An 18,477-nucleotide genomic window follows, 5' to 3' on the forward strand; every position below is an offset into this window, starting at 1 on the left:
ATAGGGCAGAAGAAAGGAAAAAACATCTACTTATTTTTATATACACCAAAAATGAAATAAACTTCCAGTGTATACCACTACTTCCTTTAACATTAAAAAAAATCAATTATAGAACTGCATTAATAATGAAAATAGCCCTATACATTTTAATGAAAGTTGTCTTTATCTTCATCACTATTAGATGTTATTTGACCAATAACTTTTAAGTAATGACTCTTAAAAAAATGACTTCACCTTCCCTTTAGCAGGCATCATATAGTTCTTGAGTCGCAGCCTAAGGTCATGTGCTACTTCCATGAGATACTGTGAGGAACGTATCAAGCTTTCATCCACAGGACCTGCCAGAGGCCATGAAGCAGTCATAATTGAGTCAGGCTTGAAAAAAAAAAACAAAAGGTTCACTGAGATTAGACAACAGAACTATTTTATGATTCTTGGTTACAGTTTCATACCAAGGCTACCATCTGTAACTGTGTGCTCAAAGTTCAAACCTGACTACATAGAACACACTTTCAGCCCCTGATCTAATGTTCCCTAGAATTCAAGCTGTGAAGTCTGACTCTACATCCTTAATTAGCATCCATTTGTACAAGCATATTAATACCCACACACATATGCTCACTTTCAAAGAAAATTATGTAATGCTAATTTGCCTAAATTTAATCATTATTATATAAATTACACACACTCTCAGTTTTTACCCTATTAATACATCTAGTACTGAAAGTATGGCTATTTGGAATATATTTCATGAACACGTTTTTGCATTCTTCACACAGTGAAAAACACAGAAGAGCTTGGCTAATAAGGCTGGAAAGGAGTTATTAAACCAACCAATCTGTTTATCTGCAAGCCTGAGAGAAATAATTAAATTTACCTTCACAGTAAGAATGCTAATATAATATCCCTGAATATGCAGCCCTATATATGCCAGGAATTTTATATAAATTTTTTTATATTTTATAAATATAAGAATATTTATGCAAATATACACTTCTACCTTTGTTTATAAGCAGTTCATAACAGTTATATATATCTTTCAATATTTTCACCTTAAAAACAAACAGCTAGAAAAACATTATTAGTTATACATATATTAAAATATATATTTGAATGTATTCAAATGTATTATAATATTTCCTAATAAGAAGGTGATAAACAACACACATAAAGTAAATTATACATAGTGTGTATATAAAGACTCATATATGATGTTTCTATCTAAAAAGGAGACAGCTTTAATTTAAGCTGCTGTAATAATTATAAGATGATGAACCCAACATTATATTTAACAGTACTCATTTTCAGTCTTTTTCTTTTAAGTAACATTATTTAATGAGACAAAAATCAAAACCACACAGAACATCTTAAATGCAGAACGCTACCTTTCCCAGGAGTGTCCAGATGTGCTCACACAAATGCGGGCAGAATGGAGCCAAGAGAAGCGTCTGAACTTCAATAAACCGGAACACGAGGTCTCGGTGCATCCCTTCTATGGCCAATTCGCGGTACTTATCTTTTGCGGCCTACAAAATTTGGAATTCTTTATCATTTCTCTCCCCCTACTTCTTTGAAATAAAATTAAAGGAAAAAAGTTCAATATCTCTATTTTAATGCATTTTTAAGTACTTAGTCTTTAAAAATTTCATAATTTCTGAAAAGGTTTTGCTTTCTTTTTAAGATTCTGAAAATAAATGTGTATCAATCCTTAGGTCCATAACAATAAATTGTTTAAATCTGTACATCTTTGATGACCTTTACTATTAAACAGTTTTTAAGCACTTCTTAGCCATTTAGGATTCTTTAGAGGGACTGTTTGTTCACATCCTTTGGTTATTTTTCTTTGGATATCTGTATTTTTTTTTTTGATGTGTCAAAAATACTAAAATACAGACTGTAAGTAATTTTCCAATTGTGTATTTTTAAGATGATTTCAGTTGTGATTTTCTTACCTGTGTTGCCAGATTCATCAGTATTTTTTTTGATTGTTCCATTCTTTTGTTTTTATGATTAGGAAATCTCTTAATTACAAGATCAAATAAATGTTTGATTAACCCCGTTTTTCAGAAAAAAAAAAAATTTATCAATCCTAACAAAAGAATATTGCACTTTTATATTACTAATTCCCAAAAGAAATATCTGAAAAAGACATTTTGTAATGGACATAAAAATTGAACAATTTAAACTGGGTACTAAGGTGAATGCTCTAAGTAACAAATATTAAGTACTAAAAAGCCTATAAATATGATACACTGATATGCTCAGCACTTATCCTTATTTAACCACATTTCTGGAAACCAAATTACATAAATCCCAAAGTGATATTCTACAAAACTGAGAAAACCTACGTTTTTACTTCAACCACTTGGACTGTCAAACTTGAGGATATACTGACACCTTGTGGAAAATCTCAGAAAACATTTGCTTTCAAACTTACCAGCAATTAGTTTACAATTAGGCCTTTTTTTTTTTTAATCAATTTAAAAATGCTTTTCTGGAAAACATGACTAAGTTTCAGATTTAACCTCAATTAACTCACAGCTCAACTAGGAACAGAATTCTTTATATTAAGGAATTATTTATATAAAGGAACATAATAGAAAAAGTACCCAAGAAAACTACTTAAAATCATAATTTATTGAAGACTTTACAAGTTTTCACTGTCCATTTAAAAGATGAGTCATTATGCTATAGCGGGAGGAAAAAGAAGAAATGTACAATATTTACATTGAATATTTTATGCTATGAAAATTAACAGCTTACCTGAAACTCAAAAAAACCTGTTTTCAAAGCTTCTTTAAACATCATCTTTTCATAGTTTTGATCTGTCTTTATAATTCCTGCATTCATTTCACTACGGAGTATGGAAAAAAGGTAACTGAGTTTAAAGGCAAGTGTATATAGGTATAAAAAAAACTTCCACATATATTAGCAATACGTGAACTGTGAACTTCCAGATGTTCAACCTGGTTTTAGAAAAGGCAGAGGAACCAGAGATCAAATTCCCAACATCCGCTGGATCATCGAAAAAGGAAGAGAGTTCCAGAAAAACATCTATTTCTGCTTTATTGACTATGCCAAAGCCTTTGACTGTGTGGATCACAATAAACTGTGGAAAATTCTGAAAGAGATGGGAATACCAGACCAGAAGCAACAGTTAAAACTGGACATGGCACAACAGACTGGTTCCAAATAGGAAAAGGAGTGCGTCAAGCCTGTATATTGTCACCCTGCTTGTTTAACTTACGTACAGATTACATCATGAGAAACGCTGGGCTGGAAGAACCACAGGCTGGAATCAAGACTGCCAGGAGAAATATCAGTCACTTCAGATATGCAGATGACACCACCCTTATGGCAGAAAGTGAAGAGGAGCTAAAAAGCCTCTTGATGAAAGTGAAAGAGGAGAGTGAAAAAGTTGGCTTAAAGCTCAACATTCAGAAAATGAAGATCATGGCATCTGGTCTCATCACTTCATGGGAAATAGATGGGGAAACAGTGGAAACAGTGGCTGACTTTATTTTTTTTTGCTCCAAAATCACTGCAGATGGTGATTGCAGCCATGAAATTAAAAGATGCTTACTCCTTGGAAGGAAAGTTATGACCAACCTAGATAGCATATTCAAAAGCAGAGACATTACTTTGCCAACAAAAGTCTGTCTAGTCAAGGCTATGGTTTTTCCAGTAGTCATGTATGAATGTGAAAGTTGGACTGTGAAGGAAGCTGAGTGCCAAAGAATTGAGGCTTTTGAACTATGGTGTTGGAGAAGACTCTTGAGAGTCCCTTGGACTGTAAGGAGATCCAATCAGCGCATCCTAAAGGAGATCAGTCCTGGGTGTTCATTGGAAGGACTGAGGTTGAAGCTGAAATCCCAGTACTTTGGCCACCTGATGCGAAGAGTTGACTCATTGGAAAAGACTCTGATGCTGGGAGGGATTGGGGGCAGGAGGAGAAGGGGACAACAGAGGATGAGATGGCTGGATGGCATCACCAACTTGATGGACATGAGTATGGGTAAACTCTGGGAGTTGGTGATGGACAGGGAGGCCTGGCGTGCTGTGATTCATGGGGTCGCAGAGTCGGACACGCCTGAGCGACTGAACTGAACTGAATATGAGAACAATGCCTGAAACATTTCATACTGCTCTATCACAAAACCATCTTTGTGTTCCTTAAAACTATTATAGCCTCCCACTGTCTATCTACTTGAGTACTGTCATCTGACACTGCTTAGAGATCCTATTTATGAGAACACAATAAATTTGATTATGAAGTCAAAAGTGCAATATGAAAATACTTTTAATAAGACTATAGTCAGGTTTAATTGTTGCATTTTAAACAATGGACACCGGAATAAAAAAGATATTCCTTATGCTACCTCAGGCCCTTCAGAATTGGGCCTAATGTGGCCCCAATTTGTCTGATCTTCTACTTCTGCCCTCCACACACTATACTTCAAAGAAATACCACACTCTTTGCATGGATTTCTCCTCTCCCTCAAAATTTCAGTTTATTTTTTAAGAAACTCAGAACTCACATACCACCTCCTCTAATTTCCCTCTATTCCTACTATTGTAATTGGTCAGAGAAGTGTTTTTCTCTCCTCCTACAATGAATGATCAAGTCTTAATTCATCTTTGCAACACTGGCGCTTAGGATGGTTCCTGATACAAACAGACTGATATATATCTTATGAATGAAGCAGGAAAAAAAGACAATTCTTTTCTTTTAAGCTACTTTTCCTTTAACCATTCCATCCTCCTCTAATGCAAGACAGCATGGTGCAATGGTCATGAAAATAGGCTTTGGAGACAGAAACAAATTCAAATCCCAAGTCTGAAATGACTAGCTTTGAGGCATTTAATGAAAAATTAAAATTTTTCTAGGCTTCAATTTATTTAATTATAAAATAGAGCTAGGACTCCCCTAGCCAGAAAATTTGGAAATATGCCAATATGCCAGCAAATTTGGAAAACTCAGCAGTGGCCACAGGATTAGAAAAGGTCAGTTTTCATTCCAATCCCAAAGAAAGGCAATGCCAAAGAATGCTCAAACTACCGCACAATTGCACTCATCTCACACGCTAGCAAAGTAATGCTCAAAATTCTCCAAGCCAGACTTCAACAGTACATGAATCATGAAATTCCAGATGTTCAAACTGGATCTAGAAAAGCCAGAGGAACCAGAAAGCAAATTGCCAACATCCACCGGATCATTGAAAAAACAACAGAAATATGTACTTCTGCTTTGACTACGCCAAAGCCTTTGACTGTGTGGATCACCACAAACTGTGGAAAATTCTTAAAGAGATGGGAATACCAGACTATCTGACCTGCCTCCTGAGAAATCTGCATGCAGGTCCAGAAGCAACAGTTAGAACTGTACATGGAACAACAGACTGGTTCCAAATCAGGAAAGGGGTACGTCAAGGCTATATATTATCACTCTGCTTATTTAACTTATATGCAGAGTACATTGTGAGAAATGCTGGGCTGGATGAAGCACAAGCTGGAATCATATTGCCGGGAGAAATATCAATAACCTCAGATATGCAGATGACACCACCCTTATGGCAGAAAGTGAAGAAGAACTAAAGAGCCTCTTGATGAAAGTGAAAGAGAGTGAAAAAATTGGTAAAACTCAACATTCAGAAAATTAAGATCATGGCATCTGATCCCACCACTTCATGGGAAATAGACGGGAAAAAAATGGAAACAATGAGAGACTTTTTTTTGTGGGCTCCAAGATCACTGCAGATGGTGACTGCAGCCATGAAATTAAAAGACACTTGCTCCTTGGAAGACAAGTTATGACCAACCTAGACAGTATATTAAAAAGCAGAGACATTACTTTGCCAACAAAGGTCCCGTCTAGTCAAGGCTATGATTTTTCCAGTAGTCATGTATGGATGTGAGAGTTGGACTGTAAAGAAAGCTGAGCGCCAAAGAATTGATGCTTTTGAACTGTGGTGTTGGAGAAGACTCTTGAGAGTCCCTTGGACTGCAAGGAGATCCAACCAGTCCATCCTAAAGGAAATCAGTCCTGAATATTTATTAGAAGGACTGATGTTGAAACTGAAACTCCAATACTTTGGCCACCTGATGCGAAGAACTGACTCCTTGGAAAAGTCCCTGATGCTGGAAAATACTGAAGCCAGGAGGAGAAGGGGAGAACAGAGGATGAGATGGTTGGACGGCATCACCAACTCAATGCACATGAGTTTGCGTAAACTCCAGGAGTTGGTGATGGATAGGGAGGCCTGGCGTGCTGCAGTCCATGGGGTCGCAGAGTCAGACACGACTGAGCGACTGAACTGAACTGAACCATTATTTCCCTGGTGGTCTAGTGGCTAAGACCGTGCACTCCCAATGCAGGGGGCTCAGGTTCGGTCCCTAGTCAGGGAACAAGATCCCACATGCTGCAACTAAGAGTTAGCATGCTGCAACTGTTAATAAAAAATCCTGCAATTAAAGATCCCACATGCCACAACTAAGACCTGACGCTGCCAAAGAAAGAAAGAAAGAAGGCTAATAATATTTTCATTATATAAAATTGCTATAAGGCTAAAATCAGATAATGGATCCAAAGTACTTAGCATAGTTCCCAGCACAAGTAAGCTTTCAATGAAGAGTTGCTATTATTAACATCTAAATTTATTTTAAGTGTTAAAAAAAAAAGAAAATTTAAAAATACACCAGGACTAAGCAAGTCTTTAAAGTAAAAGTGGTTGGGGACTATACATTACCTGGCAAAAACTTTATCATTGAAGGTATTGGCAGGACCACTTCTTAGGCTATCCCAGTTAGCAACCATTTCTTTCACCCATTCCACCCAGGTATATAGGCGGAGAATACCTGCATCTGCCATGGCTTCCACAAAGTTAGCATCTTCAACAGTGTCACCAGCATCAGCTAGAGCCAAGCGCATTCCTTGAAGAAGAAAAAAAATTAATTGATAATTTAAAAATGTAGTTACTGAATATAAACTATGTGCCCAGGTGGGTACACTGCCAAGCCCACATATAAATTAAGAAACAGCAAGTGCTTTAAACCACTGCATGGATCAACAGCAAAAATAAAGATCACCAAAAGCAGAATCCATAATGATATTGTTAAAATATTTGAATTTCTATATTGATTTGCAGACACTCAGCATCAATATGCGTTTCTTCTCAGGCATGTTGTGCTAATGAGATAAAGTGATCTTTAATGAGGCAGAGGAAAAAATGATAAACTTGGGAAAGATATCCCTATCAACATCTCAGCCTCATTTAAAGGCAGCAAAATATTATGATTATTTTAATGCATAAGAAAATAGAGTGGTGCCTTGTGTGCACAAATACATATTTTCTTACTTCTAAAAGCAGATTCTTCCAGGTTTCTTATTAACAAAATACAATTTTTAAAACAAAATCTTCCATCCTAAAATATTTTTTAAAAAAACAAAAACAACCCACCCATCTGTAAGAGTCTAACCAATTAAATTACAGGACATCCTTGCAATGGAAGACTATACTGCTATAAAAGAGGAAACTTAAACTGAACTACAGACTTAATTCAAAATTTCACCAGCCTTTTCTCTAATATCCTTTTTCTGTTCTAGGATTCAATCCAGAATCCCACCTTGCATTTGATTGTTTTATTTCCTTGGTCTCTTCAAATCGTGACCATTTCTCAGTCTGTCCTGGACCTTGACTACTGATGGGTAGTCAGGAATTTAACAGAATTTCCCCCAACTTGGGTTTATCTGATGTTTTCGCATGATTAGATGGAGGTTATGAACCTCTGGCAAGAATATCACAAGAGTGGTGCTGTATGTCTTCTCAGTGCATCATTATCAGGAGGTACATGATATTGACATGATTTACTATTGCTATTGCAAACCCTCCTCATGTGGTCAGGTAGTGTCTGCCAAGTCTCTCCACTGTAAAGTTAATATTTTTCCCTTTGTGATAAAGAAGTGTCTTGGGATAAATACTCTGAGAATATGCAAATAACCTTTTTTTTTTTTTCCTAAACTTTCATCCATTGATTTTGGCAACCACTGATGGATCTTGTTGTAACCTCAGATATGCAGATGACACCACCCTTATGGCAGAAAGTGAAGAATTAAAGAGCCTCTTGATGATAGGGAAAGAGGAGAGTCAAAAAGTTGGCTTAAAGCTCAACATTCAGAAAACTAAGATCATGGAATCAAGTCCCATCACTTTATGGCAAATAGATAGGAAAACAATGGAAACAGTGACAGACTATTTCTGTGGGCTCCAAAATCACTGTAGATGGTGATTGCAGCCATGAAATTAAAGGACGCTTCTTGGAAGAAAAGTTATGATCAACCGAGACAGCATACTGGAGAAGGAAATGGCAACCCACTCCAGTACTCTTGCCTGGAAAATCCCACGGATGGAGGAGCCTGGTAGGCTGCAGTCCATGGGGTCGCAAAGAGTCAGACACAACTGAGCAACTTCACTCTCACTTTTCACTTTCATGCACTGGAGACGGAAATGGCAACCCACTCCAGTGTTCTTGCCTGGAGAATCCCAGGGACAGAGGAGCCTGGGGGGCTGCTGTCTGTGAGGTTGCAGAGTCGGACACAACTGAAGTGACTTAGCAGCAGCAGCAGCAGACAGCATATTAAAAAGCAGAGACATTACTTTGCCAACAAAGGTCCGTCTAGTCAAAGCTACGGTTTTTCTAGTAGTCATGTATGGATGTGAGAGTTGGACTGTAAAGAAAGCTGAGAGCCGAAGAACTGATTCTTTTGAACTGTGGTGTTGGAGAAGACCCTTGAGAGTCCCTTGGACTGCAAGGAGATCAAACCAGTCCATCCTAAAGGAAATCAGTCCTGAATATTCACTGGAAGGACTGATGCTGAAGCTGAAACTCTACTTTGGCCACCTGATGCGAAGAACTGACTCATTTGAAAAGACCCTGATACTGGGAAAGACTGATGACAGGAGGAGAAGGGGATAACAGGGGATGATATGGTTGGATGGCTTCACCAACTAGATGGACATGAGTCTGAAGAGGCTCCAGGAGTTGGCGATGGACAAGGAAGCCTGGCATGCTGCAGTCCATGAGGTCGCAAAGAGTTGGACGTGACTGAACTGAACTGAACTGATGGATCTTGTCTGTGACAATATTACTATGATATTTCTCTAATGATGATTTTATATTTCACTCAATTCTTCCACATTTATTAGTTGGAATTCTTCTGAAAAGAAGAACAGTCCCTACTCCCCAACTTACTTATTCAATAATTACTATATATCCCTAAGGGTTCATGAATATTTAATTTATGCAAGGGGTTATAATTCAATACTATATTATTTACTTTGTCTCTTAAAAAGTTCTTGCTTGGGCAATTGGGAGCCCCTTCAAGCTGGCTCCTGTGCCCTTTGAAACTGTCCCCATCCTTTCTGAAACATTTTCTCATTTTCTGGCATCATAAAATATTCCATGTGCATTTTGTATTTTCCCTACTCCAGACCTCAAATCAATCCCTGCTCCTAGGACCCTAGTTCCTTTTACTAGAGAATGGTATTTAGAAACCAAGATCTGAATGCCAGGTGTTTCACCGTTAACAAGTGTTTCAGTATCCACAGGCTCTCAACAAAACTAGGAAATAAATGCATGTATACTAACCCACACATAAATCTATGTTTATTTTTATTTATTTTTAAAATATTTATGTTATTTGGCTGCACTGGGTCTTAGTTTCAGCATGCGGGACTTCAGTCTCCACTGCGGCATTTAAGATCCAATTCCCTGACCAGGGATTGAACTGGAGTCCCCTCCATTGGGAGCAGAAAGTTTTAGCCACTGGACTACCAGGGAAATCCCTATGTTTATTTTTATGTCTGTCTGTATAAAAAGTAAAACCCATGAGTTTATGCTGATACTGCCAATTTCAATCCAACACCAGGGAGTTCATTTGAGCATTTCCTCTTAACTTATTTATAGCTTCTGACACTGAGCTCTCACCAACAATATTTGTTCAATCCCAGTAAACATACAAAAGTTCCAGAACTGCTAATATACACTTCTTTTAAAAAAAAAACTAACTACTATTGTGTAGAGTTCTTTTCGTCTTACTATGTTGTCAAAATACTGTTTTTCTAAGCAACTTAGGTTAGTTAGTTCTTCCCTATCCCTTTCAGTACAGTCTCAAACTGTGGTAGCCTTGATCAACAAAAAGAAGTGCCATGCTGACCAAAGGCTAGGTTACATAAGGAAGGACTGGCTCCTGCAGGTTAGAGAGTACATTTTTTCTCCTGACAAAGTAATGATTAAATGAAATAGCAATGAAGTCAGGGAAACATATTTTTCAAACAAATATGTCTTAACGTCTCTACAAACCAACTATTTAATTTTAGAAATAGCATGAAATTGGGTTTGCAGGTGGCACTACTGGTAAAGAGCCCACCTGCCAATGCAGGAGACATAAAAGATGTGAGCTCAGTCCCTGAGTTGGGAAGATCCCCTGGCGGAGGGCATGGCAATCCACTCCAGTACTCTTGCCTAGAGAACTCCACTGACAGAGGAGCCTGGTGGTTACAATCCATAGGGTCGCCAAGAGTTAGACATGACTGAAGCAACTTACCCCAGCATGAAATTAGGAACAAATCAGGCCGCACTAACAGTGAGTTTCCTTTGAAAGAAGACTCTAATAATCTTAGCTTAAATTTGTTTCTAAACAGATATTAGCAATTCTTACATTTTAAAAATTATGTCGCTTGTACACAAAGAAAACATGAATATTTTAAAGTACTGGTAAAAGCTAAAGAGAAAAGCAATGAAACTGAAACAAGAATGCTAACTGTCTTCTGCAGTCTGAGGAGAACTGGGGACACTAAACAGCAGCAAGGACAAAAACCTATACTCACCATCAGCTGAGTATTTATCAACAGCTTGGGACAAAGTGAGGAAGTTGCCTGTGGATTTTGACATCTGAAAAAGAAAGTCAATGATAAGGCTTTAGTAAGAGTATATATAAATAAAATAAACCAGATCAGCCACATCAAATTAAATGAGCAGGCTATAATTAGATAAAGATAAAAAGGATTAGAAACATGCAAAGGAAAAGACACCTTACACTTATTTTACAGAGGAAAAAACTGAAATCCAGTCAATACAATGACTTGCCTGAGTAACTAATCTTGTCAGTGACAAAGCCAGGACAACATCTCCTGTGTGACACTCAGTCCATGGCTCTTTCCATTAACTGACACTGTTGCTTGGGAATTGGTTTAGACCTGTGCAATGATTACACTATAACTATGGAACACTTCAGCTGGTTATAAGAGCTTTGTAACAATTAGAGTCATTCAGAAATGAATGGACAAGCTCACTAGGTCAAAATTAGGACTTTAGGAAACTTCTTATCATTAGGGTCACAACAGTTGCTTACTCAAGTTGTGCTCTGCCTCAGGGCAGCACAAGTAAGTAGGCACTGTGCACAGCCCACCAATCTTTATTGTTTAAAAAACTGCTGTGCTTGGTAACTTTGCTAACACCAAAGAGAAGTGGCCATTCTATCAAGTTTCTACTACAGAGCAGTAAAATCTTGTAATAAAATGAGTATGAAACTTAAGTGAAAGTGTTAGTCGCTCAGTCATGTCCAACTCTTTGCGACCCTATGGCTCCTCTGTCCATGGAATTCTCCAGGCAAGAATAGTGGAGTGGGTAGCCATTCCCTTCTCCAGCAGATCTTCCTGATCCAGGGATTGAATATGGGATGTCCTGAATTGCAAGCAGATTCTTTACTGTCTGAGCCACCAGGAAAGCCCTCTACCAGGAACATACAGTGTATACATAACACAACAATGTGGAGACCAAAGGAAACATGTTATATTAATAGCAGGATTTATATTTGTACTCTCATATACACACATGCACACACATATATATGTAAATACATATACAGTTCCACTTTGGCCTACAAAGAAAAAATGAGTTCAACAATCAAAAGTCCTTGCTGATTTAACAAAATCTATAAAGTAGCTATTTTTCAGCCTAATGTACAAGTTATCCTAAATGAACTTTTTTTATTCCCTGTTAGGGCACTGGTTAAAAAAATATCTCATTTTGCAATTCATCTCATCTGCTATTTGTTTAAATCTATAACTATTTTCATTATGATACAGCAATGAATATTCTTTAATCATTAATATTCCATCAGATATATCAAGATTCAATGGTTGGACCAGGTCCAACTTGTTAGAATTGTTATTAATGAGAAATATATAACATTGCAATTTAATTTTTTTGTTTAGTTGAGGAAGCGTGCCCCTTTCTCATGTGCACAAAGGCATTATAGGGGCACAAAAGGGCTTGTCAAGAGGTTGGTATAACTCCTGTTGAGGATACTGAATAATCAGATACTTATGAAGCATTAAAAAAATCATATATATTAATATATGTACTATCATTATACTACTATGATACTACTAGTGTAACTGTAGTATATTAGTAGCAATAGGGGAAGTTGCAGTAGTATAGGGAGAGAGATACTGTCTGGAAAGAAGCATTAAATAACACTTAAGAATACTACAGGCTCCAGAATTCTATTATTCTAATTTAGAGGCTAGTCACAGTAAAAAACAAAAAACCACCAAATTATTTTCTCAACTTAATGAGAAAGATATTGTAGGATCACAAAGCTAAAATCTTTATATTTCCTGTCCCTTTCTCTGTCTCTCTTCTCTGATAACAATCCGTCACTCTGTCACTCTAAGACAATTATTATATAGGAAAGTTTTCTTCATTCCACCTCTCAATTAATACCATCTACTCCACTTAAACTCAATTTTAAAGATAAATCTTTAATTTACATTGGTAGTACTAAAACTTTTAAATGCAAGATTTTTAACTCTCTGATTTTCATATTCTTTATTTCTTTAAGAAAGTACAACATCCTAAATCTGAAAAACATTTCTGCAGAATTCTAACGTTTCAAGAGGTAATAAGCATTACCTTCTCAGAGTTGAGGAGGAGATGTCCATTCGCTCTCACAGCTACAGGCCATTTATCACTTGACAGGTAAATGTTTAAAGATAGAAAATAAAATTTAAAGATTATGGTTTAGCCTTAAAAACTTGAGGTAAATGCTAACAGTCATAAACATTTCTTAAGGCAAATGTGCAGGGATATTTATTGAGTCCTGTTTATAACAGGAAACAAATGAAAACAAGTATCCATTAGTAAAAGGACTGGTTTATAAATTATGGTGCAATCATACGATGAAATACTATGAACTATCTTAAAAATACAGGTCGGGCTATATATAGAGATATAAAAAGATCTTTGTTGTTTAGTCACTAAGCTGTGTCTGACTCTTTTGCAACCCCATGGACTGCAGCCCGTCAGGGTCCTCTGTCCATGGGATTTCCCAGGCAGGAATACTGAAATGGGTTGTTATTTTCTTCTCCAGGGGATCTTCCCGACCCAGGGATTGAACCCACATCTCCTGCATTGCAGGTGGATTCTTTCCCACTGTGCCACCAGGGATAGATCATCTTCCATGAAAAGTTGCAGTGAAAATCACATGAGTTACTAAAAGTGATTATAACAGTGGTAACATAAGCACCTGAAGCTATCACTTATCTATAATTTTAACACCCTCATATATGTCCAAAACTTGATGCAATGGGATAAATATTCAACCATGTTACTAACAAGTACTTCTAAGACACCTGATTTCTCCAAAAACACATTTAAACCAACAGAGAAAACTAACTGAATGACAAGAACCACATCAGATTTATTTTATTCCTCTTCTTCAAAATCTCTCTTTTATTCTTGAGAAAGAAAATGTAATCTCATTCTAAATGCAATCTCACCCTAAATACAAGAAGTTCCATGAGATTGCTTCGGTTCTGCAAAATAAAATTTGAATAGTGGGAGGGGTTTGTTTCTCCAGCTACTTGAAGACAGGAGAGAAAGACACAGGGACATGTCTGGGTCAAAAGGGAAGATGACAGAAGGAATACTCTTGAGCACATTGTATTAAAAATGCATCTCTGATCCAGATTCTAGTCAGAACATCATGACTTAATACTGGAAACTTGGGGCTCTCAGCTCTAAAGGGATGTTTCCTTCCCATTCTAATGACCTAGGCTCTGTTTGAAATTGCCTGTTATTTCAGCATCTTAACAGGTCAAATGAGTCATGTAATAGGTCAAGCATATTACTGACTGACCATCAAAGTATCTGAAATGTGAAATGCTTTGGCAGCCCAAAGCAGGTACGAGAATTTCTGGATATAATAGGAGAAGGTGTGCTTTCTCCTTCTGTACATTTAATGTAAGAGAAAGAATGTATTGGCAAATCTAACCTTACCCTCTATAATAACATCAGTATATTTGAAGCCACAAGGAACCCTTGTCAATAATCAATACGTTTAGTTTACATCTTTTTTAGCACTCACCATTCTTCTGGCCACATAGCCACATGATTATAAAGGAAATATGAAAGATGATTTGGAATAAGATCCTTGCCAGAGGCTCGAAGATCCACAGGATACCAGAACTCAAATTCCTGCTTTAACTGATCTAATTTTTCCTTTGGGATCTGAGTCTTAGGAAATGGAGCTTCCTTGAAGAAAATATAATCCCAAACCCCCTTGGTCATTTGCTGTGGTCTGTATTAAAATAAAAGTAACGAATAAACAACAATAGAACATATATATATATAGTTTCTTTGAAAAAAAACAGCATTCTAATCCAACCATAAAGTAGAAATCTTTTTTTTTTTTTTAAGTATTTATTCTGTTTATTCATTTATTTGGCCGTGCTGAGTCTTAGCTGTGGCATGGGGGATTGTCATTGCATCGTGCCAGATCTTTCATTTCAGTACACAGACTCTTTAGTTGTGGCACACAGGCTCAGTAGTTGCACAACTCGGCCTTAGTTGCTCCTCAGCATGTAGGATCTTAGTTCCCCGACTAGGGATTAAACCTGCATCCCGTGCATTTCAAGGTAGATTCTTAACTCCTGGACCACCAGTGAAGTCCCAGAAATCATTTTCTCAATGTTCTACAGTAACAAATGAGAACAAGAGACTCCCATAAGGATAAAGAGTGAGTAACAGAGGGGTTATTTATTACTTTTTCTCAATTCAACAGCAAAACCATCATAACAAAATTCCACTAAATGAATTCTTATAAAAACTAATAATTAGAAAGTATTTTCAGGGACTTCTCTGGTGGTCCAGGGGTTAAGAATCTGCCTTCCAATGCAGGGGACATGGATTCAATCCCTGGTTGGGGAACTAAGATCCCACTTGCCAAGGGGCAAATAAGACCACATTCTGCAACTATAGAACCCATGCGCTCTGAAGCCTGCACACCACAATTAGAGAGAAAGCTTGAGCACTGAAAAGTCCTTGCACTGCATCTAAAGATCCGGAACGCCACAACAAAGATATTGCCTCAACTGAGATCAAATGCATCCAAAAATAAATTAATTTTTTTTTAAAAAAGCATTTTCAATATATAAATCAAAAGATGGTATCTCATGCTAACAAATCACCTTTCTTCCTCTATCCATTTACCAACCTGATGCCCAACGGAGACTCTGCTTGCCCACGCAAGTTACCTCCCTGCAGCAGGTGTGCAACTGTGTAAAAGGCCATGTAAATAGTAGAGTCAGAGAGCGATTCAATCAGCCACTGCTCATCCCACGGCAAACGAGTACCTACAAGTAAAAGGAAGAAAATTCGCGTAAGATGAATCTAAGAGACACTTCATTCCCAGAATTCACATTTTCAAAACCAGGTCTCTAGCACTGACAAAGCTACTTCTGTAGGTTCTTAAATTTACTTGAATAATAGAAACTGATAAATTTTTTTTTTAATGGTGAAGCACTAGAAATTTTCTATTAAAAATAACTGCACCATAAAACTATATGGGTTAGATACTTCTACCATCAGGTGAATAGGAGGGGGGACCAGATCCTAGTTTCTCTCACCCTCTAACCAAAAACCTCTCACTTCCAGCTCAGAAAAACAATAGAAGAGAAGGGAAAATGGCAAAGGGTTAACCTGCTATGTAACCGGAAAAGTCATTCACACGGAAACCTGAAGTTTGCTTACCTAAGCCGTAAGTTCTCGAGCAAGCGTGCTCCTGCAGCCAATCTAAGGTTGCTTCAAAATTCCTCCTAGTCTCCTCACAGTACCTGGACAGAGCAGAATATAAAGTGTTTCTCCTCTTCAGCTTCACTGTCTTCCTCGTTTCTCATCTCCTTCCCCTTCCCCTTGGAGAAGGGAATGGCAACCCACTCTAGTATTCTTGCCTGAAGAATTCCATGGAAGGAGGAGCCTAGCAGGCTACAGTCCAGACTCACAGAGTTGGACATGACTGAGCAACTAACACTTCCCCTTCCCCAGCACCTTCTCCCATCTTACGTTTCCAGGTTCTTTAAGCATTGGGATGTCTGTTTTTTCCAGTTCTGTTCTCCATAATCCAAGTACCTGGGAGTGGACAAATTGATTAAAAAAAAAAAAGTCAAGGATAAGCAAAGTGACGGGAAAAAATTTCTGCTTGCTATCTATAAAAGAAACTAACCACTGGTCACACAGGGCCACAACGCATTCATCTGAAGACCTGGACATAACTTGTTTCTCTGGTTCCATGTAAATATATGCATCTCCCTAGATGAAAGTAAATAAAAATATGTCAGATACTATGTCAAAGCAATCTCTATTCCTCAAGGATAAGAAAAGAAGTAACTTAAAAAAATAAATGCTCTACCACCAATAACTAAATTGCAAGTTTTCACTATGTCCTCCCTCTTCCCAGAGTAGAAGTTACTTGCCTTTCTTTCTGTATACCACTTGTTTCTGAAAAGGCCTGCATCTTTATTAATCAGGTGGATCACCTTCCCTAGGTACAGCTTATTCCTTTGCAGAGTAAAAAATGTTTGACAGCTTCTACTACTATGGTTTGAAGGCTATAGCAGCCTTCTATTTTTGTTATAAGAAAAACATAAAAATTGGAAACTAAATGCATGGAACTGCCTTTAAAAAAACACATGCATGAAAACTAGATATGGAAAATAATATTACTAAAGATTTATAGTATCGTGAAAAATTCCCACTAGAAAACTGACCATAAATTTTATTTTTTTTAATATTAAAACAATTATCTCTTAAGGTGTTACAATCCCAAGCTTATTAGGATAGTTTTTTAAAATAAGATTCAGCATTGTTATTCATAAAATGATTCACTGCTCTGTGTACTTAATGCAAGTTCTTCATACTGAAACAGGTAGGACTTTGGTTTAACAATGCTAAATTAAAAACAGACATTCAATTAACTCTGCTCCTTCTCGAAATTGGAACAAATGACAACAAAGAGGTTTTCTTTTTAATGGTATGAAGTTATAAAGACAAGAATGGGAGAGAAATAACATCAACCAAATTTTGGAAACTAAAAAGCAGAATGACTGACAATTGTATTAGTGGACCAAAGGAAGCTAGCTGAATCCTAAGCCCACAGGAGAGAAAGCTGAATTCTTGTGGCTCAGTTGGTGAAGAATCTGCCTGCAATGCAGGGGACCTGGGTTCAATCCCTGGGTTGGGAAGAACCCCCGGAGAAGGGAAAGGCTACCCACTCCTGTATTCTGGCCTGGAGAATTCCACGGACTGGATAGTCTATAGGGTTGCAAAGAGTCAGACACGACTGAGCAACTTTCACTTCACTTCACTTGCATTACAGAACCTCCAAAAGACTCAAGATTTGTGGCACAAGACAGTTCTGGAAAAGGAGGTAACATGAGGCTGGAAAGAGAAAGACTAACTGAAGTCTTTTAAAGAAGTTAGAACCAGATACCCTAATCCCACACTATGGAAACCAGTAGCTGCCTCTCCCTGTGCCTGCAGAGCAATGAGGGTTTACGCTCCAGAGAGGACAACACAGTTTCCCAACCGGAGGACAAAGCTGAGGGAATGGGTTTCATAGTGAAAAGAGGGGGATTAAGGGAAAGTCAGCACATGGGTACTGATACCCACTCTAGCAATCTTCCTTCACGTTAGCTCCCAGAATGTTCACTTAGCTTAGACCCTTTAAGCCAGAAACTGAAGAATCTTCTGAGGGGAACCTAACAAACCACAAAGCCCTCATTAACAACAAGGCTAACATCAGGGCTTCCCTCTGGCCCAAATGGACCTTCCAGATCTCTCCCAGTGACAAGTCCTACCTATATCCAAAAAGGTTCCAATCATCTTTTTGCATGCACTCTTAAAAATCAATAGCCTTCCTCAGACTAATAAGAAATTAAAATTTCATATTCATGAAATAAGAATTGCAGCATCCTATCACGAAAGATCAGATAACAAACGTAAGTCCTTAAACTGGCTCTGAGTTGGTAAATGCTTAAGCTGAGTAAGAGGTATACAGGAATTCATTACACTACTCTACTTTTTTATGTTTGAAATTTTCTACACAAAGAAAAAAATCTAGTGATTTTTTAGGAATAT

General features: G+C 37.4%; 1 protein-coding gene across 1 annotated transcript in view; it reads right to left on the minus strand.

Annotated features, from left to right (window-relative positions):
* Positions 1-18,477, minus strand: part of LOC128071109 (leucine--tRNA ligase, cytoplasmic-like) — a 55,349-nt gene that overhangs the window by 14,387 nt on the left and 22,485 nt on the right. Inside the window, exons 15-25 of the mRNA XM_052664072.1 lie at positions 16,565-16,650; positions 16,405-16,470; positions 16,093-16,175; positions 15,557-15,695; positions 14,429-14,641; positions 12,976-13,033; positions 10,887-10,950; positions 6,747-6,930; positions 2,764-2,854; positions 1,386-1,526; positions 235-375 (exon numbers count right to left, since the gene is read on the minus strand). Coding sequence (XP_052520032.1) covers positions 235-375; positions 1,386-1,526; positions 2,764-2,854; positions 6,747-6,930; positions 10,887-10,950; positions 12,976-13,033; positions 14,429-14,641; positions 15,557-15,695; positions 16,093-16,175; positions 16,405-16,470; positions 16,565-16,650 — 1,266 coding nt within the window. The remainder of the gene's footprint in view (positions 1-234; positions 376-1,385; positions 1,527-2,763; positions 2,855-6,746; positions 6,931-10,886; positions 10,951-12,975; positions 13,034-14,428; positions 14,642-15,556; positions 15,696-16,092; positions 16,176-16,404; positions 16,471-16,564; positions 16,651-18,477) is intronic.

This window comes from Budorcas taxicolor, unplaced genomic scaffold, assembly GCF_023091745.1.
Source record: "Budorcas taxicolor isolate Tak-1 unplaced genomic scaffold, Takin1.1 scaffold152, whole genome shotgun sequence".
In the NCBI taxonomy this organism is placed as follows: Eukaryota; Metazoa; Chordata; class Mammalia; order Artiodactyla; family Bovidae; genus Budorcas; species Budorcas taxicolor.